The sequence below is a fragment of the Muscardinus avellanarius genome (genome assembly GCF_963383645.1).
Source record: "Muscardinus avellanarius genome assembly, chromosome: 9".
In the NCBI taxonomy this organism is placed as follows: Eukaryota; Metazoa; Chordata; class Mammalia; order Rodentia; family Gliridae; genus Muscardinus; species Muscardinus avellanarius.
In genome coordinates, this window is record NC_137795.1 from 46043492 (window position 1) to 46067635 (window position 24144).

A 24144-nucleotide genomic window follows, 5' to 3' on the forward strand; every position below is an offset into this window, starting at 1 on the left:
CTCTCTACCCTATGGCCACACAATCACTTACATTTTCTCTCCACAGTCAGCCATCTCTGAAAACAGGTTTCCTCTGATAGAATATGCATACAATTAGCAAAAGTGCCAGGATAGCCGTGAACACTATGTAGCTCCCTTTCAAATAAGAGCACCTCATCCACCAAATGACAGAAGAGATTGTCGTCGTAGAGCAGACACGGAATATCCGAAGCTAACTTCTCAAGAACCAGCATCATAAGGCCCCGAGAAAATTCAAGCTAAAAGAAATACGTAAACATGAGCTTATAAATAACAAGGTATTCAGCTATGTGTACAACTCTAAAACTGAAGCAAGACCGAGTCTTACCCTGGCATTCACTGAAGAGCCTACGTTGTCTAATATTGGCTGAATCTTCTCCTCTAGAAACTGAGTATGATTTCCAATCCACAGAAGTACCTGAGCCAAGTACCATTCGGGCTAAGGAGGGAGGTAAAATGGTTTGAATTTTTTTAGTTATTCTAACTATAACATTATAATTAAATGTCTCTAGTTAATTAGAAACACACAACACCTAGGAGAAATTAGCTGAAAATTCCTATATGTATAGGCACAATTTCTATTCTGAATTTCAAACTCATGAAACCAAATGTTTTTAAATATGCTCCCAACAAATTCCAATAATGTGACTTAAGTCAATAAACTCATAAATTTAAAATGCCGTTTTGGAGCTGGGCATGGTGGCGCATGCTTGTAATCCCAGTGCTTGGGAGGCTGAGACAGGAGGATCACACAGGTTTGAAGCCAGCCTCAGCTCCTTATTGAGGCTCTCAGCAACTTAGTGAGACCCTGTTTCCAAATAAAGTATAAAATAGGTCTGGGAGTATAGCCCGGAGGTCAAAAGCCCCTGGGTTCCACCCCAATACCACAAATAAATAAATAAATAAATAAATAAATAGTATAAAAATAAAATGCCATTTTGGAACTAGAGATATAGCTTAGTAAAAGAGTGCTTGCCTAGCATACACAAGGACCTGGGTTCAATCCTCAGCACCACACACACACACAGAAAGCCATAAATATTTAAAACCTGGCACTTTAATAATATGCAAAATGAAGAGTATTGCATATAACTAGTGGCCTTTAATTTTTTTTTTTTTTTTTTTTTTTTTTTTGCAGTCTAGGGATGGAACCCAGGGGCATTCTACCCCTGATACACATCCAGTCCTATTTTATTCTTTATTTTGAAACAGGGTCTCATTACGTTACGAAGGACCTCACTAAGTAGCTGAGGCTGTCTGTGAACCATGATCCTCCTGTTTCAGACTCCCAAATGCTGAGATTACAAATGTGCGCAACCACACCCAGCAACATTTTTTATTATTAAAATTATTTATTTATTATTTATTTATTTATTTATTTATTTATTTATTTATTTGTGGTACTAGAAATGGAGCCCAGGGGCCTTCTACCTCCGGGCTACACTCCCAGACCTATTTTTTATATTTTATTTGGAAAGAGGGTCTCTTAAGCCAGCTAAGGCTGGCTTCGAACCTGCGTGATCCTCCTGTCTCCGCCTCCCAAGCACAGGGATTATAAGCCTGTGCCACCACACCTGGCTAAATTTTTTTAAAATAGCATCACTAAATAATTTTTGTTCTTTGTTTTAGTACCAGGAATTAAATCCAGGCACACTCTACCTCCAAGCTACATCCCAGCTCTATTCTGTTTTTTATTTTGAAACAGGATCTAAGTTGCTGAGGCTGACTTTGAACTGTGATCCTCTTGTCTCAGTCTCCCAAGTACTGGGATTATAGGCAGAGCCACCATACCCAGCCCAATTTTTTTTTTCAGTACTAGGGATGGAACTCAGGAGCATGTTTACCTCCAAACTACACCACCAGCCCTATACTTTTTTCTTTTCTTTTCTTTTCTTTTTTTTTTTTTTTTTTTTTTTCCAGTCTGGGGATGGAACCCAGAGGCATTTGACCTCCAAGCTATACTCCCTGCCCAATTTTTTATTCTTTATTTTGAAGCAGGGTCTCACTGAGTTGCAGAGGGCCTAAGTAAAGTAGCTGAGGTTGTTCATGAACCGCGATCCTCCAAATGCTGGGATTACAAGCGTGTGCCACCACACCCAGCTTTATTCTTTATTTTGAAACAGGTTCCCACTAATTGCAGAAGGCTTACTCTCAAGTACTGGGATTACAAGCATGTGCCACCATGCCCAGCTCCCAAAATAATTTTTAAATGTCATTTTCTTCTGTTTTTCTTTTCAAATGGTAAATCAAGGAAGAAATTTGGCTTGTCTGCATTATAAAAAAGATCAGTGCCTTAAAACAGAAAGAAAGTGTAGGCATGCAACATTTCAAACTGTCCTTAGGTATGATCCTGCATGCATTCCAAATTTTGTTAGACAAGAATTTAAAAACATTTACTGAATGGTACATCCCTTTTGTGTGCTACATAATGGAAATACAAAATGAATAAAGGCCGCCTCTCAAAGTTTGTATAGTTTAGGTTTGATGACACTTTATTTTTTTATTTTTTATTTTTGCAGGTCTGTAGATGGAACTCAGGGGCTTTCAACCTCCAAGCTACACCCCCTGCCTTATTTTTTTTTTTTTTATTCTTTATTTTTGAAACATGGTCTCACTAAGTTGTGGAGGGCCTCACTAAGTAGCTGAGGCTGCCCGCGAACCACAATCCTCTGATCTCAGCCTCCCAAATGCTGGGATTACAAGTAACAAACATAGCCAGGTGTGGTGGCGCACGCTTATAACCCCAGCATTTGGAGGCTGACACCAGAGGTTCGTGGTTTGTGGACCATCTCAGCTACTTAAGTCACTAACTTAGTGAGACCTGTTTCAAAATAAAGAATAAAGCCGGGCATGGTGGCGCATGCTTGTAATCCTCGCGCTTGGGAGGCGGAGACAGGAGGATCGCGCAGGTTCGAAGCCAGCCACTTGCTCTGGCTTAAGAGACCCTGTTTCCAAATAAAAAAAATATATAAAAATAGGTCTGGGAGTGTAGCCTGGAGGTAGAAGGGCTTCCAGGAACCCCAGTACCACCACACAAAAAAAAGAATAAAAAATAGGGCAGAGGGTGTAACTCAGAGGTCGAATGCCCCTGGGTTCCATCCCCAGAGCTGCAAAAACAAAAAAATATAAACAAACAAACAAATATAGTAGCAAACATAATTCACAATTTTCATAATTCATATCAAAATGATTACTTCCTGTGTCGGGTGTGGTGACGCACACTTGTAATCCCAGCGATCGGGAGGCTGAGACAGGAGGATCGCACAGGTTCAAAGCCAGCCTCAGCTACTTAGTGAGGCTCTCAGAAACTTAGTGAGACCCTGTCTCCAAATAAAAAAATAGGGCTGGGAGTATAGCCCGGAGGTAGAAAGCCTCTGGGTTCCACCCCCAGTACCACCAAAAAATATATATATATTACCTCCTCTCAACAACTTTAGGTTTATTGTTTTGTTTCACTTACTACTTAGTACCAAATGGTTCTTTCCGCTCTTCCTTCAATCAACACTCCATCAAAAAACCAGGTCCATGGAGTACAAACAGAAATCCTCTGCCACCCTGGTCCTTCCTATGCAAACATAATTACCTATTCCTTGAGTCCTTTAAAATTCCATGAAGGCCGGGCGTGGTGGCGCACACTTGTAATCCCAGCATTTGGGAGGCTGAGACTGGAGGATCATGGTTCAGGGACAGCCTCAGCTACTTAGTGAGGCCCTCCGCAACTTAGTGAGACCCTGTTTCAAAATAAAAAGAATAAAAAATAGGGCAGGGGGTGTAGCTTGGAGGTCAAATGCCTCTGGGTTCTATCCCCAGACCCGCAAAATAAATAAATAAATAAATAAATAAATAAATAAATAAATAAATAAATAAAAAAAATTCCATGAAGTGCCGGGCATGGTAGTGCACGCTTGTAATCCCCGTGCTTGGGAGACGGACAGGAGGATTGTGCAGGTTCAAAGCCAGCCTCTCTGGCTTAAGAGACCCTGTTTCCAAATAAAAATATAAAAAATAGGTCTGGGAGTGTAGCCCAGAGATAGAAAAGTTTTCAGGAACCCCAGTACCACACGCACGCACAAACACACACACACACACACACACACACACACACACACACACACACACACTCCATGAATCAATCAAGCATGGTGGTGCAAGTCTGTAATACCAGTATTTAGGAGGCTGAAACAGGTGGATCACAGGTTCAAGGTCAACCTCAGCAACTCAGCCAAGGCCTTGGGCAATTTAGTGAGACCCTATTTCCAAATTATTATTATTATTAGTAGTAGTAGTAGTAGTAGTAGTAAGTACTACTACTACTACTACTACTACGGATTGAACCCAGGGATATTCTACCTCCGAGCTATACTCCAGCCCTAATTTTTATTCTTTATTTTTGAAATAGGGTTTCACTAAGTTGTGGAGGTACTCACTAAATAGGTGAGGCTGGCCATGAACCTGAAATCCTTCTGTCTCAGCCTCCCAAGTACTGGGATTATAAGCATGGGTCACCACACACAACTCTGTTTCCCAATTATAAAAAAAAAAAAAAAAAAAAGGCTGGGTGTGCAGCTTGGAGGTCGAATGGCCCTGGGTTCAACCCCCAGGACAAAAATAATAATAATTCTATGAATTCTATAAGTCTATAAATTTATTCATGATACATTCAATGCCTGGTAAATTAATAGCATTTAATTTAAAATACTGAACGCCTGCTACAAGCGCTACATTAGCTGTGGTAAAACTCAAGAAAAAAGGCCGTGTGTGGTGGCGCATGCTTGTAATCCCAGTACATGGAAGGCTGAGACAGGAGGATCATAGGTTCTCAGCCAGCCTCAGCTACTTAGTGAGGTCTTCTACAACTTAGTGAGACCCGGTTTTTCTGTTTTTTGTTTTGTTTTGTTTTGTTTTTTGGTGCTACTAAGCATGGAACCCAGGGACTTTCTACCTCTGGGCTATACTCCCAGACCAATTTTATATTTTATTTGGAAACAGGATCTCACTAAGTTACTGTGAACCTCACTAAGTAGCTGAGGCTGGCTTCAAACCTGTGCGATCCTCCTGTCTCAGCCTCCCAAACGCGGGGATTACAAACGTAATGTACGCCACCACGCCTGGCTAGTGAGACCCTGTTTTGAAACAAAGAATAAAAAATAGGGCTGAGGTGTAGCTTGGAGGTAGAACGCCCCTGGGTTCAGTCCCTTTGTACCACATACAAATAGACACACACACACATACACACACAAAAAAAAAACTTAATAAAAAAAAGGTAGTACCATTTCTAATAATTTCTAAGATTATAATTTGACCTATTTCTCTGATCAAATTAAAGAAAAATCTCAATAGTATGCCTATGCCTAGTGTGTAGTCATATGATCCCTCAATTAAAATAGTGGTAATGTCCTCAAAACTCTTCATGTCATTTATTCTCATAATGTCCTACACAGCTAGTGTGTGTGTGTGTGTGTGTGTGTGTGTGTGTGTGTGAGAGAGAGAGAGAGAGAGAGAGAGAGAGAGAGAGAGAGAGAGATACTGGGGATTGAATGCAGGGGCATTCTACCTCCAAGCTATACCTCTTGAAATATTCTTGCTAGACTGCTGGGGGTCTCTAAATTGCTGAGGCTGGCCTCAAACCTGTGATCCCCTGGCTCAGCCTCAGCCTCCCAAGTACTGGAATTACAGGTGTACATCACCATGCCTGGCTTAGCTATAAATCATTTTAGCATTTGTGCCTCTATACAAAAGCTAATGATCTACTTACTATCTCTTGGCATTCATTTCTCTCTTCTTTCTTTCTTTCTTTCTTTCTTTCTTTCTTTCTTTCTTTCTTTCTTTCTTTCTTTTTGTGGTACTGGGGATGGAACCCAGGGGCTTTCTACTTCCAGGCTATACTCCCAGACCTATTTTATATTTTATTTTGAAATAGGGTCTCACTAAGTTGCAGGGTCTCACTAAGTAGTTGAGTCTGGCTGCAAACCTGCAATCCTCCTGTCTCAGACTCCCAAGTACTAGTATTACAAGTGTGCACCACCACGCTCAGCTTTTCTTTTCAATGTATTTATAAATCTGAAGGAGCAATTTGTACAGTGAAAAACCTATGGATCAACTGTAAAAATTACCATACCCAAAGGAAAATTTGAGATACTGGTCAGATGATATGCCAATGAATAGGCCAATTCCTGTAATATATCAACATAAGTCCACAATCATATCTAAAACAGGCACGAATGGTGGCACACACTTGTAATCCTCTCACTTGGGAGACTGAGACAGGAGGATCGCACAGGTTCAAAGACAGCCTTGGCTGGTTTAAGACACCCTGTTTCCAAATAAAATGTAAAATAGGTCTGGGAGTATAGCCCGGAGGTAGAAGGCCCCTGGGTTCCATCCCCAGTACCACCAAAAAAAAAAAAAAAAAAAAAAAAGAGCCACGCTTGTAATCCCAGCATTTGGGAGGCTGAGACCTGAGGATCATGGTTTGCAGACAGCCTCAGCTACTTAGTGAGGCCCTCCGCAACCCAGTGAGACCCTGTTTCAAAATAAAGAATAAAAAATTGGGCAGGGGGTGTAGCTCACAGGTCAAATGCCTCTGGGTTCCATCCCCAGACCTGCAAAATAAATAAAATAATATAAAATAAAATAAAACAGGCAGTGAAAAACAGGAACTTAGCTCTGTAGAGGAAATACAAATAACAACAGAGGCAGATTTTTAACATAAACCGGTATAAGTATATACACTTTAACAATTGCTATTAATGAACGCCAAGGACAAGAGCTGGCAAAGCACACCTTGCTTATAACATTAGTCTGCCGGTTGCCTCTGAAGTGATACCTGAACCTCTTCTGAAGGGGAGTCAGCATAATCTGGATGGGCAGGATGACAGAAGGGGAAGCAGGGAGAGAGTATTTTTCTGGGAGTTGTTTTGGCTCAGTAAGTAATTCATCTCTGACATAGTCAGGTCAAGGAAAAAGAACCAAGAACATATATACTATGTACACACAGTAAATTTTTCCAACAAATGTATCAATACCAAGTAAAAATTATAATATGCATAATCTGTAATCTAATTTTACATGTAATGTGAATTCTGTTAAATTAACCTGCTAATCTTTCCCAAAATAAAAATAGTAAGGAAGTTCAGGTTGTTTGATTAATACTTAGTCACCACGGTTTCTCCCCATTGGTCTGTTCAGGAGAGGACACATACTGTGAATGTGGTCAGCCACACGGTGTCTCGGGGCTCTTCCGTGCCCCCTTTCTGCCGCCACACCATGTACTTTGCAAGAGAACAATATCCCACTCCACAGCCATCTACACATCAAGTCCAACGCAGGACTCCTACTTGGTTTCTGGCTAATTTCAAATGTTTTACTCTCTAGTCACAAATCCACTCTAGAAGGAAGAAACTGTTATTAAGGTACACCAACAAAGATACGAGGTTTGTAGTTTCAGCAGCTGACAAAACAACGTCTCCAGGTTACTATATGTCTCAGGGGCACTGGTGGGCCGGCCTAAGCCAACAGCTTGAGAATGGGGGGGCATGATGAATGGCCAATGAAGCTGGGATAAAATTTCCTCGAAATCACTGCAACAGAAAAGAAACACACATTTTGGTACAGTGTCATCAATTGATGGCAAAATATCCATCTAAAAGCCGGGTATGGTGGCGCACACTTGTAATCCCAGCATTTGGGAGACTGAGACAGGAGATTTTCAGTTCGTAGCCAGCCTCAGCGACTTAGTGAGGTCCTCTGAAATTCAGTGAGACCCTGTTTCAAAATAAAGAAAAAAAAAATAGGGCTGGAGGTGTCACTCGAAGGTAGAATGACCCTGGGTTCCATCCCCAGTACCAAAAAGAAAAAAAAAAAATTTATTCAGCCGGGCATGGTGGTACACGCTTGTAATCCCAGCATTAGGGAGGCTGAGACAGAAGGATAGCAGTTCGCAGACAGCCTCAGCTACTTAGTGAGGCCCCTTGCAACTCAGTGAGACCAGGTTTCAAAATAAAGAATAAAAAAAGCCAGGCGTGGTGGCGCACGTTTGTAATCCCAGCATTCGGGAGGCTGAGACTGGAGGATCGCGGTTCACAGACAGCCTCAGCTACATAGTGAGGCCCTCTGCAACTCAGTGAGACCAGGTCTCAAAATAAAGAATAAAAAAATAGGGCAGGGGGTATAGCTCGGAGGTCAAATGCCTCTAGATTCCATCCCCAGACCTGCAAAAAAAAAATAAAATAAAATAAAAAATAAAAAAAATAGGACTGGGAGTGTAGCTCGGAGGTAGAATGCCCCTGGGTTCCATTCTTAGTGCCACACACACACACACAAATCCATCTGAAAGCAATCATCATGAAATATGGATAAGTTCCCTACCTTGTAAGTTTGTCCTTGAGAATTTTGTGCCAGAATTTTACCGTGGCTCTCATGAAAGCAAGAAGATGAGTACAAGATGATTCCTGAAGTTTGATGTCAAGTTCTGTCATAGCCACCAGGGTAGAGGCTGCCTCTGGCACATTATTGGTCATCAGATATTGTTGAATGTTATCACTGCAAAATAAAATAAAACAAACTTTTTTTTTTTGGTGGTACTGGGGTTCCTGGAAACCCTTCTACCTCCGGGCTACACTCCCAGACCTATTTTTATATTTTTATTTGGAAACAGTGTCTCTTAAGCCAGCGCAGCGATCCTGTCTCCACCTCCCAAGCGCAGGGATTACAAGTGTGCTTGTAATTTAGCCTGGCTAAAACAAAACAAACTTTAAGAACAGTTTCTTCGGATAATTTTAAATTTGGAAAAACTGCCTTTTTCCCATATCTTATGTAAAGTTATATACAAGGAAGTATATGGTACCACCCTGAGACTATTTTACCTGACACCCAAGACTCTCGAGAGCCTGGAGCCCTCTAAAGGGTAGCAGCTGGTGTTCAGGATGCCTTCCTCTACCTGTTCCTTCCACTGCTCCCCATTGAACAGATCTGTCCTGGGGCATATTCCCTCAAGCACCACTCATTTCTGCTAGGACTTCTTTTAAAGTAGTCTTCAGTGTCTTACTCCAAGGAAGTAATGTGGGTAGCATCTGGTATGGTTAAATACAATAAACTTAGATTTTTACCTACTTTGCTCAGTAAAACTTGATTTCCTACTTTAAAGAAATATATTCCAAATTAAGTGTTGGATTATATTAAGACTATCCTGCTTACAAAATCAACAAATGTTATAATAAAAAGAATTTACATTGTACAAGTAGCCACATAATATAGGAATATAAAGATCTCCATACAACACCGAAACATTTTAGACCATAGGAAAAGCCAGTGATAGCATTCATACCATTCACCGTACTATAGTATTCATGAAAACAGAGTTCATGCAAAGATCCTAGATCTGGCAAGAAGAAACTACATAAATTAGAAAGGTCAAGTAGTGGCCCATTCCTATAATCCCAGTACTTGGGAAGTTAAAACAGAAAAATCGCCAGTTCAAAGTCAGCCTCAGGAATTTAGCAAAAGCCTATTTCAAAATTTAAAAATTGAGCCGGGTGTGGTGGCACGAGCTTGTAATCCCAGCATTCCAGAGGCTGAGACCGGAGGATCACAGTTCACAGACAGCCTCAGCTATTTAGTGAGGCCCTCTGCAACTCAGTGAGACCCGGTTTCAAAATAAAGAATAAAAAATAGGGCAGGAGCTATAGCTCGGAGGTCGAATGTCTCTGGTTTCCATCTCCAGACCTGAAAAAAAAATTTTTTTTAATTAAAAAGTGTGGAAGGGTGCTGGGAATGTAGCTCAGATGGCAGAATATCCCTGGATATCTGTGAAAAACAAACTGCAGAATAAAAACAGGCCATTAAAAGGAAATTTAGAGAAGATGAAAATTCCAGCTCAAAAGGAAGCTAGAAATAAAGATGTTATCAAAAATGACCTAAGGGAAAGAACCCATTAAAAAGAAAAATTAGCCAGGTGTGGTGGTGCATGCCTGTAATCGCAGTACTTGGGAGGCTGAGACAGGAGGATCACTGGTTCTCAGCCAACCTCAGCTACTTAGTGAGGCACTCCACAACTTAGTGAGATCCTGTTTCAAAATAAAAAATAAAAAATAGGGCTGGGAATATAGCTTGGAGGTAGAATGCCCCCAGGGATTCAAACTGCAATACTACCCTTCCCCCCAAAAAACTGTGCTCTACTTGGTTATAAATTTGATTCATTTCTAATGTAATATTTGTGTGTGTGTGTGTGTGTGTGTGTGTGTGTGTGTGTTACTAGGGATTGAACCCAAAGGGGATTCTACCTCCTAGCTACTTCCCAGAACTGTTTTTTTTTAAATTTTATTCTATTTTTGGTGGTATTGAGGGTGGAACCCAGGGGCTTTTTTACCTACAAGCTATACTCCCACACCTATTTTATACTTTATTTGTAAACAGGGTCTCACTAAGTTGCTGAGAGCCTCACTAAGTAGCTGAGGCTGGCTTCGAACCTGTGCGATCCTCCTGTCTTAGCCTCCCAAGCGCTGGGATTACAAGCGTGCACCACCACGCCCGGCTCCCAGACCATTTTTAATTTTTTGTTTGAACAGAGTCCTGCTAGATGGCTGAGAATCTCACTTTGTTGCTGAGACGATCCTTGAACCTGTGATCCTCCTGTTTTAGCCTCCCACGTACTGGGATTACAACCTCAACAAGTAGTGAGATTCTGACCAACCTAGGAGACCCTGTCAAAATAAAAATAGGCCAGGTGTGGTGGCTCATGCTCGTAATCCCAGTACTTGGTAGCCTGAGACAGGAGGATTGCAGGTTTGCAACCAGCCTCAGCTACTTAGTGAGGCCCTCCACAACTTAGTGAGACCCTATTTCAAAATGAAGAATGAAAAATAGAGCTGGAAGGCCAGATGTGGTGGTGCACGCTTGTAATCCCAGCATTTGGGAGGCTGAGACAGGAGGATCACTGTTCACAGACAGCTTCAGCTACTTAGTGAAGCCCTTTACTACTCAGTGAGACCCAGTTTCAAAATAAAGAATAAAAAATAGGGCTGGGGGTGTAGCTCAGAGGTACAATGCCCCTGGGTTCCATCCCTAGTACTGCCAAAAAAAAAGAGAGAGAGAGAGAGAGAGAGAGAGAGAGAGAGAGAGAGAGAGAGAGAGAAATGAGGGCTGGAAGTATAGCTCAGAGGAAGAATTTCCCTGTCCCCCTGGGTTCTATCTCCAGTACCGGAAAAAAAAAAAAAGAAGTTAATTTCTTTATTTCCCCCTACACACAGGTATTAAAACACTGTAATACACCTAAGAATACTGTATAGTTCTTATTAGATGATTCCCACTGGGGAAAAAAAATCAAATTCTAGAGAAAGTAATCCATTTTATTAACTGACAATCTCTAAAAAAATAAAACAGGAATACCTATTACCACACTGACGATATTTTTACTAATTTAGCATTACAAAACTTTTTACCATGTGTTCATAACATAAGATTTGAAACTTTAACTTAGATTATCTCCTTTCAAATGCAAATTAAATTCTGAAAAGTTTATGTTCATTCACAATAAAGAAAAAGAATCATTATCATAATGCTATTTTCATAACAACTGGTAAAATTACATCATTATAATCTTTAATTAACTCAATTATTTAATGGCAAGCATACACTCTGAGACAGAGCCTCAAAGGAAAATAATAATTATGAGAACAAAGAGACCCATTTTACCTGAGTTCTTCAATTTGTGAAATCCATTTAAGGTAGGTAAGATGGCGTTCAATCTCTTCAATTTGGTTAATCATAGCCCCAAGATCATCCATCCAGGGCTGTGCTTCCAGTAAATGGCTGCTAATGGAGCTGAAGAGATGAGTTTCTTGCTCCAAAAACTGATTAAGGAATTGCTTTGATTCCTCCGCATTTTTTAGGGCACTTTGAATTCTTTTAGGAATTTCTGATGAAACTGTAAGTACCTAACCATACAAAAAAAAGGAATCAGATAAAAATTTCATAACTCTTTTTATTTTAGTGCATTCCCTTCCAAAAGTGAAAATTGTCCATTCAAAACTTCAAAAGAAGCCAGGTGTGGTGGCACACACCTGTAATCCTAGTACTTGGGAGGCTGAGACAGGAGGATCACAGACTCCCAGCCAGCCTCAATGACTTAGTGAGGGTGTCAGCAACTTAGCAAGACCCTGTTTCCAAATTTTAAAAAAATTTTTTTGTAATGGGGCTGAGGGTATATCCCAGAGGTAGAATGCCCCTGGATTCAATCCTCAGTACCACAAAAAAAGGAAAAAAAATTTCAAAAGGTTGGATTTCTTCATCCTGTATCACTCAAACCCAAACATAAAATAAGTTATGTGAGACACATTCACATACATTCATAGAGAGGGGCCTATCACATCTGCCCAAGCAAGCTTCTAGAATCTGCCTTCCTAGGCTCAGCCATTCAGAGAGTCCAGTCAGGTATCACTTGCTTTATCTATTACTTACCTTCAAAAACAAGTGATGATATTATATAACCCCCCTAGGCCCTAGTGAATCTGGTTTAAGCCCAGTCTAAGAACCATTAACATGGTAGGATAATGTCTACATGATGTCTTTGGATATGGCATTTATTAAATTATTTTATATTAAATTAATTTTATATTCTTTTATATTATATTATTTTATATTAAATTATTTTAATATTATTAAATTCCCTTTTATGGCATATGGGAAAACATGTACAAATATGAAGCATCAGTACAGTACAAAGATTTTTATAAACCAGGCATGGTGGCACAAGCCTGTAGCCCCAGGACTTGGGAGGCTCAGACAGGAGGATTGCTGGTCCAAAGCCAGCCTCGGCAACCCAGTGAAGCTCTCAGCAACTTAGTCAGACCACTTCCAAATAAAAATAAAAATAAAAACAGAGCTGGGTATAAAATAGATCTGGGAGTATAGCCCGGAGGTAGAAAAGTTCCGGGGTTCCACCCCCAGTACTACAAAAATAAAATAAAAATAAATAAAGAATAAAAAAATAGGACTGGGGTGTAATTCAGAAGTAGAATTAATACCCCTGGGTTCAATCCCTAGTACCACCAAAAAAAAAAAAAAGAAAAAAGAAAAAGAAAGAAAAAGATGAGTCTGGACAGGTAGGGAAGAGACCAGATCAGAGGTGGCATCCTGTGCCCTAGAAGAATGCAGATTTATCCAATAAGCAATGGAAAGCCACTAAGAGTTTTTTATTGTTTGTGGTATTGTAGATTGAACCCAAGGCATTCTACCTCTGAGCTACAACCCCAGCCCTATTTTATTTTTTTATTTGAAAACAGAATCTTGCTAAGTTGATGGAAGCCTCCCTGAATTGCTGAAGCTGGCTTTGAGCCTGTAGTCCTCCTGTCTCAGCCTCCCAAATACTGGGATTACAGATGTACTCCACTGTGTTTAGCAAGTTGTTTGTTTGTTTGTTTGTTTGTGGTACTGGGAACTGGACCCAGAGGCATTCTATCTCCAAGCTACAACCTCAGCCCTATTTTTTATTCTTTATTTTGAAACAGAGCCTCACTAAGCTGCAGAGGGCCTCACTAAGTAGCTGACACTTGGATGAGAACCTCCCATCCTCCTGTCTCAGCCTCCCAAGTAGTGGGATTACAAGCATGCGCCACCACACCCAGCCACCCCTATTTTTTATTCTTTATTTTAAAACAGGGTCTTAGTACTGGGCATGGTGGCTGGGACAGGAGGATTGTACAAGTTTGAAGCCAGCCTTAGTTAGCTACTTATTGAGGCTCTCAGCAACTTTTTGAAACCCTATTTCCAAATAAAGTATAAAATAGGTCTGAAGGTGTAACCTGGAGGTAGAAAAACCCCTGGGTTCTACCCCTAGTAACATACATACATACATACATACATACATACATACATACATACATACATACATATTGTATCATTAAGTTGTGGAGGGCCTCACTAAGTAGCTAAGGCTGGTCACAGACCTGCAACCCACCTGTCTCAGCCTCCCAAGTACTGGGATTAGAAGCGTGTGCCACCAAGCCTGGCTGAAGAGTTATTAATAAAAAAAAAATTCAGTTAAATTTATGACTTAGAAAGCTACTGTAAAGCTGGGCATGTAGCAGACGCTTTTAATCCCAGTACTTGGGAGGATGAGATAGGAAGATCACGTCCTCAGTAATTGGTGAGGCCCTTGGCAACTTAGTGAGACCCTGTTTCAAAATAAAAAAATTAAACAGGGCTGGGGTTGTATCAGAGAAGGATATCACAGAAAGAAAGAAAGAAAGAAAGAAAGAAAGAAAGAAAGAAAGAAAGAAAGAAAGAAAGAAAAGGAAAAAGTAAGTAAATAGAAGAAAGAAAAAGAAAAAAGCAAGGTAATGTGAAGTTAAGCATCACTGCATATGCCTGTAATCCAGTATTTAGGAGGCTGACACAAGAGGACTGCAGGTTCAAGGCCAGTCCCAGTAACTTAGTGAGACCCTGTCTCAAAGTATAAATAAAATAGGGCTGGAGTTATAGCTCAGAGATAGAATGTTCCTGGGTTCAGCTTCTTGTACAGAAGAAAAAGGTAATGTGAAAAACGATTATGTTTATTTCCATATTATTTGTAATAACAAAAACTAGAAGCTGGGCGTGGTGGCACACGCTTGTAATCCCAGCATTTGGGATGCTGAGACAGGAGGATCACTATTTTCAGACAGCCTCAGCTACTTAGTAAGGCCCTTTGCAACTCAGTGAGACCCTGTTTCAAAATAAAAAATAAAAAATAGGAGCCAGGCGTGGTGGCGCACAATTGTAATCTCAGCATTCGGGAGGCTAAGACCGGAGGATCGCAGTTTGTGGATAACCTCAGCTACTTAGTGAGGCCCTCTGCAACTCAGTGAGACCCTGTTTCAAAATAAAGAATAAAAAATTGGGCAGGGAGAGTAGCTCGGAGGTCAAATGCCTCTGGGTTCTATCCCCAAACTCGCAAAAAAAAAAAAAAAAAAAAAAAAAAAAAAAAAGAGGATTGGGGGTATAGCTTGGAGATAGAATTCCCCTGGGTTCCATCCCCAGTACCACAAAAAGGGAAAAAAAAAAAATCTGGAACCAGAAAAAAAAAATGTCAAAGAAGCCGAGTATGGTAGCACATACCTGTAATCCCAGTACTTGAAAGGCTGAGATAGAAATAACAGAGGTTCAAGACCAGCCTCAGGAACATAGTGAGACTCAGCAACCTAAAGACCCCCTGTTAAAAGGAAAAAATAAAAAGTTGGGCATGGTGGCACATGTGTGTAATCCCATTACTTGTGAGGCTGAGAGAAGAGGATCTCTGTTTGCAGAGCTAACTACTGAGGCCTTCTGCAACTCAGTGAGACCCTGTTTCAAGAAATAAGAAGACTAAAAAATAGGGCTGTAGCTCAGAGGTAGAATGCCCCTGGGTTCCATCCCCAGTACTCTAATAAATAAAATAAACAATAAATAGGGCTGTAGGTATAGTTTAGATGCAGAATGCCTCTGAGTTTAACCTCAGTACCCCCCCCCCAAAATGTTTCTAGATGTTAATCAAGCCATGTGTGGTGGCCTATGCCTGTAATCCCAGCACTCAGGAGGCTAAAACCGGAGGATCGCGGTTCTCATAGATAGTCTCAGCTACTTAGTGAGGTCCTTGCAACTCAGTGAGACACTGTTTTGAAATAAAAAAAAAAAATAGGGCTAGGAGTAGAATGCCCCTGGATTCCATCCCCAGTACCACAAAAAACAAATAAATAGTAGCTGGGCATGGTGGCACATGCTTGTAATCCCAGCATTCGGGAGGCTGAGACAGGAGGATCACAGTTCATGGCCAGCCTCAGCTACTTAGTGAGGCCCTTTACAACTCAGTGAGATCCTATTTCAAAATAAAGAATAAAAAATGAAGACTGGGGGTGTAGCTCAGATGTTGAGTGCCCTTGGGTTCCATTCCCAGTGCCACAAAAATAAATAAATAAATAAATAAATAAATAAATAAATAAATAAATAAATAAATAAATAAATGTTAATCAAAAAGGACACCTGGTAGCCGGGAGTGGTGGCTCATGCTTGTAATCCCAGCATTTGGGAGGCTGAGACTGGAGGACTGCGGTTAGGAGACAGCCTCAGCTACTTAGTGAGGCCCTCTGCAATTCAGTGAGACCCTGTTTCAAAATAAAGAATTAAAAAAATAGGGCAGGGGGTGTAGCTTGGAGGTTGAATGCCTCTGGGTTTCATCTCCAGATCCGCAAAAAAAAAAAAAAAAAAAAAGGACACCTGGTTAAATAAATAATGGTATATCAAAAAGAGCTCGATCTATATCTGATAGGAAAACAAGTACTATTTAACGTTAATTACAAAAGTTAAGCTGTTTATAGCAGCACAGTTCACAATAGCCAAATTATGGAACCAACCTAGGTGTCTGTCAAGAGATGAAAGGATAGAGAATAAGTGGTCTACACACACAATGGAGTTTTACTTGGCCATAACGAAGAACAAAACTACTCCATCTGCAGGAAAACGGATGGAACTAGAGAATATTATGCTAAGTAAGATCAACCAGTCTCAGAAAGTCAAGGGTCATTATGTTTTGGCTCATGTGTGTAAGCTAGAGAGAAAATACGAAACAAAAGGGACTTTAGTCAAGTGAAGAGAGACCGGCAGAATAGTGCCTCGGGATTGGGGGAGGGCGGTGGGGAGTGACAAGCTCATGTCCATTCATGAAAGTATCATTACCACGCTCACTGGCATGTGCAGGGAGGGAGAAAAGGGGAGTGGGTGGGATATGGAGGGAAACACAGAGCCCTGTGTGTATTTACATATCACTTTGAATCTCACTCTGGTGTATAATTACAGTGTACCAATAATAGTATAGAAAAGGAAAAGTCATGGTCTGCATATCTTAAGCATATATGTACTTGTATAGGCATAGAAAAATTAATTACATACCTATATTATATATATATGTATATTTCCTATTTACATATAATAAACATTCTGAACTGGGCATGGTGGTGCAGGCCCGTAATCCCAGTACTTGGGAGGCTGAGACAGGAGGAGATCACAGGTTTGTGGCCAGCCTCAGGAAGTATTGAGACTCTCATCAACCTAGCGAGACCCTGTTTCAAAATAAAAATAATAAAATAGGGTGAGGATGTAGCTCAGATATAGAATGCCCTGGGTTCAATCCCCAGTACCACGGGGTGGGGGGGTGTCAGGAACAAAAACAAGTTACTGTGGCAGCATAAAGCAAATGAAGGGATCACAGGTCCAAGGACAGCGTGAGCAACACAGCAAGACCTCAGCAACCTAGTGAGACTCTGTTTCAAAACAAATAAAAATGGGCCTGCGTGATCCTCCTGTCTCAGCCTCCCAAGTGCGGGGATTACAAGCGTGCACCACCACGCCCAGCTAGCCCTTCTTATTTTTTGTTTTTGAGACAGGGTCTCACTAGGTTGCTGAGCGTTTCACTAAGTTGCTGAAGCTGATTGAGATCTTCTTGTCTCCACCTCTCAAGTACAGGATTACAGGCCTCACCCTCAGCCAGGTGTGCAAAACCACACCTGGAAGAGAGAAACCTTTTAATAAATGGACCACTAGGGGAGGGAATGGGGTGGGAATTGGGTAGGGACTAAATGGGTGATGTGTACATGTATGTCCACACAAGCTTTTTACCCCAGTATGATATATGAATATAATGCACCAATAAAAAATTTAATAAATGAATAAATAAATAAATAAATAAATAAATAAATGGACCATTAGACTTTTGGACATGTTGAATTCCAGGTTCAACAAGAGACTTCATCAAAAGTTTCTGGGTCAGCAGTGTGGTGGCTTATGCTTGTAATCCCAGCATTGAAGAGTCTGAGACAGGAGGATCGTGGTTCATGGGCAGCCTCAGCTACTACTTAGAGAGGTCCTTTGCAACTCAGTGAAACCCTGTTTCAAAATAAAGAGTAAAAACTGGGCATAGTGGTGCACACTTGCAATCCCAGCATTTGAGAGGCTGAGACAGGAGGATCACAGTTCAAAGACAGCCTCAGCTGCTACTTAGCGAGGCCCTTTGCAACTCACTGAGACCCTATTTCAAAATAAAGAATAAAAAATACGACTGGGGTTGTAGCTCAAAGGTAGAATGCCCCAGATTCTATCCCCAGTATGCAAATAAATAAATAAATAAATAAATAGTAAAAAAAAAAATACGTCTGCATGTGTAACTTGCAGGTAGAAACCCCTGGGTTCCATCACCAATACCGAAAAAAAAAGTTTCTGTGGTCTTTAAAGAAACAAGTCGCCGGGCGTGGTGGCACACACTTGTAATCCCCGCGCTTGGGAGGCTGAAACAGGAGGATCGCATGGGTTCGAAGTCAGCCTCAGATACTTAGTGAGGCTTTCAGCAACTTAGTGAGACTCTGTTTCCAAATAAAATATAAAAAAAGGTCTGGGAGTATAGCCCAGAGGTAGAAAGCCTCTGGGTTCCACCCCCAGTACCACAGAAAGAAAGAAAGAAAGAAAGAAAGAAAGAAAGAAAGAAAGAAAGAAAGAAAGAAAGAAAGAAAGAAAGAGAGAAAGAAAGGAAGAAGTCTGAATATAGTCGGTCAAAGAGCAAATGGCAAGTTAGATAACAAAGATGACTTTTAGAAGAAGCCTCAGCCGGGCGTGGTGGCGCACGCTTGTAATCCCAGCATTTGGGAAGCTGAGACAGGAGGATCCGGGTTCACAAACAGCCTCAGCTATTTAGCGAGGTCCTTTGCAACTCAGTGACACCCTGTTTCAAAGTAAAGAATAAAAAATAGGGCTGGGGGTGTAGTTTGGAGTAGAATGCCCCTGAGTTCCATCCCCAGTACTGCAAAAAAAAAAAAAAAAAGAAGAAGAAGCAGCAGCAGCAGCAGCAGCAGCAGCAGCAGCAGCAGCCTCATAGCCAAAGGAAAGAACTAAAATCTACAAGGAGATGAGGGCAATGTCTTTGTTTTGGTCTTATACAGAGGGTCTGTGTATGTCCATACACTGCAGGGACAGGACTGTTTGAAGACCAAAGGGTCAAATTTCAAGAGCAAAACGAATTTACTGAGGTGGAAGGAAGGACCTGGTGCCTAGGGACTGCCTTAACTTGAGCCTCTGCTGAAGTAAGAGGTAGAAATGGTTACCAGTATGTTTGAGAATGTAGGATAGACTGCACAATAGATTATGCAAATGGCCTCAACTTTTTGTTTGGGAAAAAGAAAGGGCAGAACGGACAGATTAGGTAGGTGTCTTGGGGAGAATTAGAAAGGGAGGTGAGGGGGCAGCAGGAGAGCTGACCTTCCCGTGGAAGGACTGCCAGATAAGGCTGGGGACAGCCCTGGTGGCATTCCACACACTGGCTGACATCAACCCGCTCAGCTGTGCGCTATCCCCCCCAAAGAGCCCAGTAACTGTGGAAAGGCTGAGCAGGCCAAGCGACCATGGAGTCCAGCAGTAAGTGTGGTAGAAGACAGAAAATGTAAAGGCCTAAGGTGGTGTGTGGAGATGGGAGAACTTAAGACAACTGACACCCACATACCCACAAAGCTTACTTTACCTAATTTAGTATTTATACTATAAAGTTTTTATTTTCCTTTGACAGACTATTTTGAGTATAGAGATTCCGTTATTTTTGGTTTACAGTTACTTTCACTGGGTATTTTTAGAATTATCTTAAGTAATATCTTTTTGTGTGTGCGGTACTGGGGATTAAACAGGAATATGGGCTCAATGTCCTGCCTTTGAGCTACACTCCCAGCCCTATGTTAGTTTTTATTTTGAAAAACTTTAAGTTGCTCAGGACCCTGCTAAATTACTGAAGCTGGTCTCAACCCTGTGATCCTCTTGTGTCAGCCTCCCAAGTACTGGGATTACAGGTGTACACTGGCTCTTTTAAGTAATGCCTGGCTATTTTAAGTAATATGTTCACTGTAAAAAGGAAAAACCCAAGGAGCCGGGTGTGGTGGCACATGATCGTAATCCCAGCATTCGGGAGGCTGAGATAGGAGGATCGCGGTTCGCGAACAGCTCAGCTACTTAATGAGGCACTTTGCAACTCAGTGAGACCCTGTTTCAAAAGAATAAAAAATAAGGCTGGGAGTGTAGCTCAGAAGAATGTCCCTGGGTTCAATCCCCAGTACTGAAGAAAGAAAGAAAGAAAGAAAGAAAGAAAGAAAGAAAGAAAGAAAGAAAGAAAGACCTAAAACTATATAAAAATATGAAGAAAATAAATTACCTGTCAACCAACCATCCAGAAATAACAATAATTATGATGTTCTACTTCTTTTCATGTTCCCTTCTTAGATGTGTACTTATAAAAATTGGAAACGATGGTGTTTAAATATCTTTGTTTACCATGAAATTATTTATTCAAAAAAGCATTTTAGAAGCCATTGTTTGGAAATCTATATAAAATGTTAGCTATGGCCGGGCGTGGTAGTGCACGCTTGTAATCCCAGCACTGGGAAGGCTGAGAAAGGAGAATCGTGGTTCGCGCACAGCCTCAGCTACTTAGTGAGGCCCTCCACAACTTAGTGAGACCCTGTTTCAAAATAAAGAATAAAAAATAGGGCAGGGGATTAAACTCGGAGGTCAAATGTCCCTGGGTTCCATCCTCAGACCCGCAAAATAAATGAATAAATAAATGAATAAATGAATGAATGAATAAATAAATAAGCTGGGCGTGGTGGCGCACGCTTGTAATCCCAGCATTCGGGAGGCTGAGACCAGAGGATCATGGTTCGCGGACAGCCTCAGCTACTTAGTGAGGTTCTCTGCAACTCAGTGAGACCCTGTTTCAAAATAAAGAATAAAAAATAGGGCACGGGGTGTAGCTCAGAGGTCAAATGCCCCTGGGTTCCATCCCCAAACCCACAAAAATAAACAAATAAATAAATGTATGTTAGCTATGCTTTCAAGACATAAACCAGTAGGAACTTTGTCTTTTACATATTTTGTAAAGTAGTAGTACCTTGTAGGCTTTGAAACTTAGTGCACAATTTAAAATGATTAGATTATTTGTCACAACCTGTATCTTTTTTTGTGTGTGTGGTACTGAGGGTGAACCCCGGGGGCTTTTCTACCTCCGGGATATACCCCCAGACCTATTTTATACTTTATTTGGAAACAGGGTCTCACTAAGTTGCTGAGAGCCTCACTCAGTAGCTGAGGCTGGCTCTGAACCTGTGTGATCCTCCTGTCTCAGCCTCCCAAGCGCTGGAATTACAAACGTGCGCCAGCATGCCCGGCTGCAACCCGTATCTTTTAAATTGTACAAAGTAGTGATTGTGTTCATATTCTATTGTTTATAATGAGGAAACTACTGATATCACTTCAGTGAGTTTTAATACTTACCTGTTCTTCTAATTGCATTTTACTTTCAGTCATCTGTTCTATAAGTTTATCAAGTTTCTTTAAAGATTTAAGGTCACTTCCGACTTCCTTTTCTATGAATGCTGACACGTAAGAAGGAAGGTCACCATCTTCATCTGTACTTTTGCAAACTTGATCACTGTCAACAAGCACTGAAATATTTATATCACCTAAAGTTAAAAAAAAATAGGGACAATTCAACACAACTAAATTCTATGGAGTTAAAAAATGAAAGGAAATAGAAGACATACAAGGCAATATATCTACTTTAATTAATTAACTAATTAAGTTTTGCAGTACTGGGGCTTGAACTCGAGGCATTCCTATTTTCTACATTCCCAGCCCCATTTTATTTATTTTGAAAGAGGATCTGATTAAGTTGCAGAGGGCCTCACTAAATTGCTGAGGCTGATCACAAACCTGCATTCCTCCTGTCTCAGCCTCCCAAGTACTGGGCTTACAGGCATGCACCACCACACCTGACTAGTATATCTACTTTAAAAGTTAGTAATTTAGGCCAGGTATGGCTGGGATCACACCTGTAATCCCAGAACTTGGGAGGCTGAGATAAGAGGATTGTAGGTTTGAGGATAGCCTGTCGGCAAGTAGTGAGACACTCACCAACCTAGTGAGACCTTATTTCAAAATGAAAAAAATAAAAAATAAAAGAGGGCTGGGGATGTAACTCAGAGGTAGAATGCTTCTGGAGTCAATTCCAGCACCAAAAAAAAAATTAAAAATAAAATTAAAACAGTACTGACAGTACTGAGAGCGAGGCGTGGTGGCATACATACCCTGTAATCCTAATACTTACTTAGGAGGCTCAAATTTGACTTTTTTTTTTTTTTTTTTGGTGGTACTGGGGTTGGAACCCAGGTGCTTTTCTATCTCCGGGCTTTACCCCCAGACCTATTTTATACTTTATTTGGAAACACGGTCTATGTTGCTGAGAGCCTCACTAAGTAGCTGAGGCTGGCTTCGAACCTGCGTGATCCTCCTGTCTCTGTTTCCCAAGCCCAAGGATTACAAGCATGCCTCACCACTCCCAGCTTCAGATTTGAGATTTGAGGGCAGCCTCAACAAGTAGCAACACTTTCAGCAACCTAGCAAGACCTGGTCCCAAAACAAAAAATATGAAGAGTTGTGTGTGAGCCAGGCATGGTGGTGCACACCTGTAATTCCAATACTTGGGAGGTTGAGACAGGATGATTGCAGGTTCTAGGACAGCCTCAGCAAGTAGTAAGACTCTCATCAACCTAGGGAAGTTCTGTTTCAAAATAAAAATAAAGCCAGCTGTGATGGCACATGCTTGTAATCCCCGCGCTTGGGAGGTAGAGTCAGGAGGATCACGCAGGTTCGAAGCCAGCCTCTCTGGCTTAAGAGACTCTGTTTCCAAATAAAATATAAAATAGGTCTGGGAGTGTAGAAGGGTTCCATCCCCAGTACCACCAAAAATAAATAAATAAGTTAATTAATTAATTCATTTAATATAAAATAGGGCTGGAGGTGTAGCTCAAAGGTAGAATGCCCCTGAGTTCAGTATCAGTACCACAAGGGGGAAAAAAAGAAGAAGAAAAAAGAAACATGAGAAAAAACATAAATTACTAGGAAAAAATCAAAATGGTTCTTTTATAGTCAGTGAGATTCTTTCCAAGGCAAACAAATCAGACTAAGCTCAGTTCACAAAGGACTTAAAAAATGTGGCAAAACAGATGACTTGGAATCGTAAGGTCTTTCTGAAGAGTAACAATGGAGATCCTTCGCTAAACATTTACTTCAACAGAGCAGACAATGCCTAGCGAAAGCAAGGACTCCGTAGCTTGCGTCTCATCCCATCTAGTAGCAAAAATTCCCAGAGTCCACTCCTTATGGTATGCTTAAAACTGATCATTCCTTATGCTTTGCAAAGTAGGGGTTTTGGGGGCTGGGAGGGGGGAATACTGGAGATAGAGCCCAGGTATACTCTTATCACTGAACTACATCCCGAGCGCTTTTCATTTTTTACTTGGAAACAGAGTCTTACTAAGTTGCCTAGGCTGGCTCTGCCTCAGTCTCCCAAGTCCTAGGATTACAGACTCCTACCACCATGCCTGCTTAAGAACTTTTTATTTTTACTTTGATATGCTCTTGCTGAGTTGTACATGCGGGCCTCCAACTTTTAATCCTCCTGCCTCAGCCTCCCAAATAGCTGGGATTACAGGTGAGTGGCTTTTTGAACGGTGCCCTGGACCTCGGAGAAACCTGGACGTTCACTGCGGCTTCTTGGCAAAGTGTGGAGGAGTGACATGACCCACAGTTATAGTTCTCATTCCACGCCACCTCTCGTGTGAGAGCATGTGTTGCTCCTGAACTATCTGCTTCCAGGCCTAAGCTACCCTTTTTGATTACTCATGGTTTCCTCCTTTCTAGACAAGCAGTTGTGGTCACACTTGGTATAACGGGGGCTCCATATCTCGGTGCAACCATGAAACATGCTCAACTGTGCTCCCTCCACGATTCTCATTTGTCCACACGGAGGGATTAACCTTGCTAGATTTAAGTCGTTCCTAGGCATTAAAAAAAAAAAAAAAGTGCATTGTGAGGGAGAAAGCTAGGGGCACGGAACAGATTAGAATTCACCTCTGTTCTTCCTTGGAGCTGTCCTTCACAGAACTTTGCTCTTGACTAAAAGTGCAGTTGTAAAAACAACAGCAGTGAGAGAAAGGAAGGAAGGTATAATCAGCCTCATTACAAAACAACTCTCAATTCAGATTAAATATAAATATCAAAATAAAGATATACCTAAAGGCAAGATGCACA

The 24144-nt window shown here is 41.1% G+C and overlaps 1 protein-coding gene across 1 annotated transcript in view; it reads right to left on the reverse strand.

The window, feature by feature from the left end:
• Positions 1 to 23848, reverse strand: part of RINT1 (RAD50 interactor 1) — a gene marked incomplete at both ends in the record, with an annotated part of 52744 nt that extends 28896 nt beyond the window's left edge. Inside the window, 8 exons of the mRNA XM_080701184.1 lie at positions 32 to 257; positions 347 to 457; positions 6802 to 6958; positions 7449 to 7598; positions 8386 to 8559; positions 11710 to 11951; positions 21328 to 21515; positions 23734 to 23848. Of these exons, the coding sequence (XP_080557310.1) occupies positions 32 to 257; positions 347 to 457; positions 6802 to 6958; positions 7449 to 7598; positions 8386 to 8559; positions 11710 to 11951; positions 21328 to 21515; positions 23734 to 23848 (1363 nt within the window). The remainder of the gene's footprint in view (positions 1 to 31; positions 258 to 346; positions 458 to 6801; positions 6959 to 7448; positions 7599 to 8385; positions 8560 to 11709; positions 11952 to 21327; positions 21516 to 23733) is intronic.
• Between the last annotated feature and the right edge of the window lie 296 nt (positions 23849 to 24144).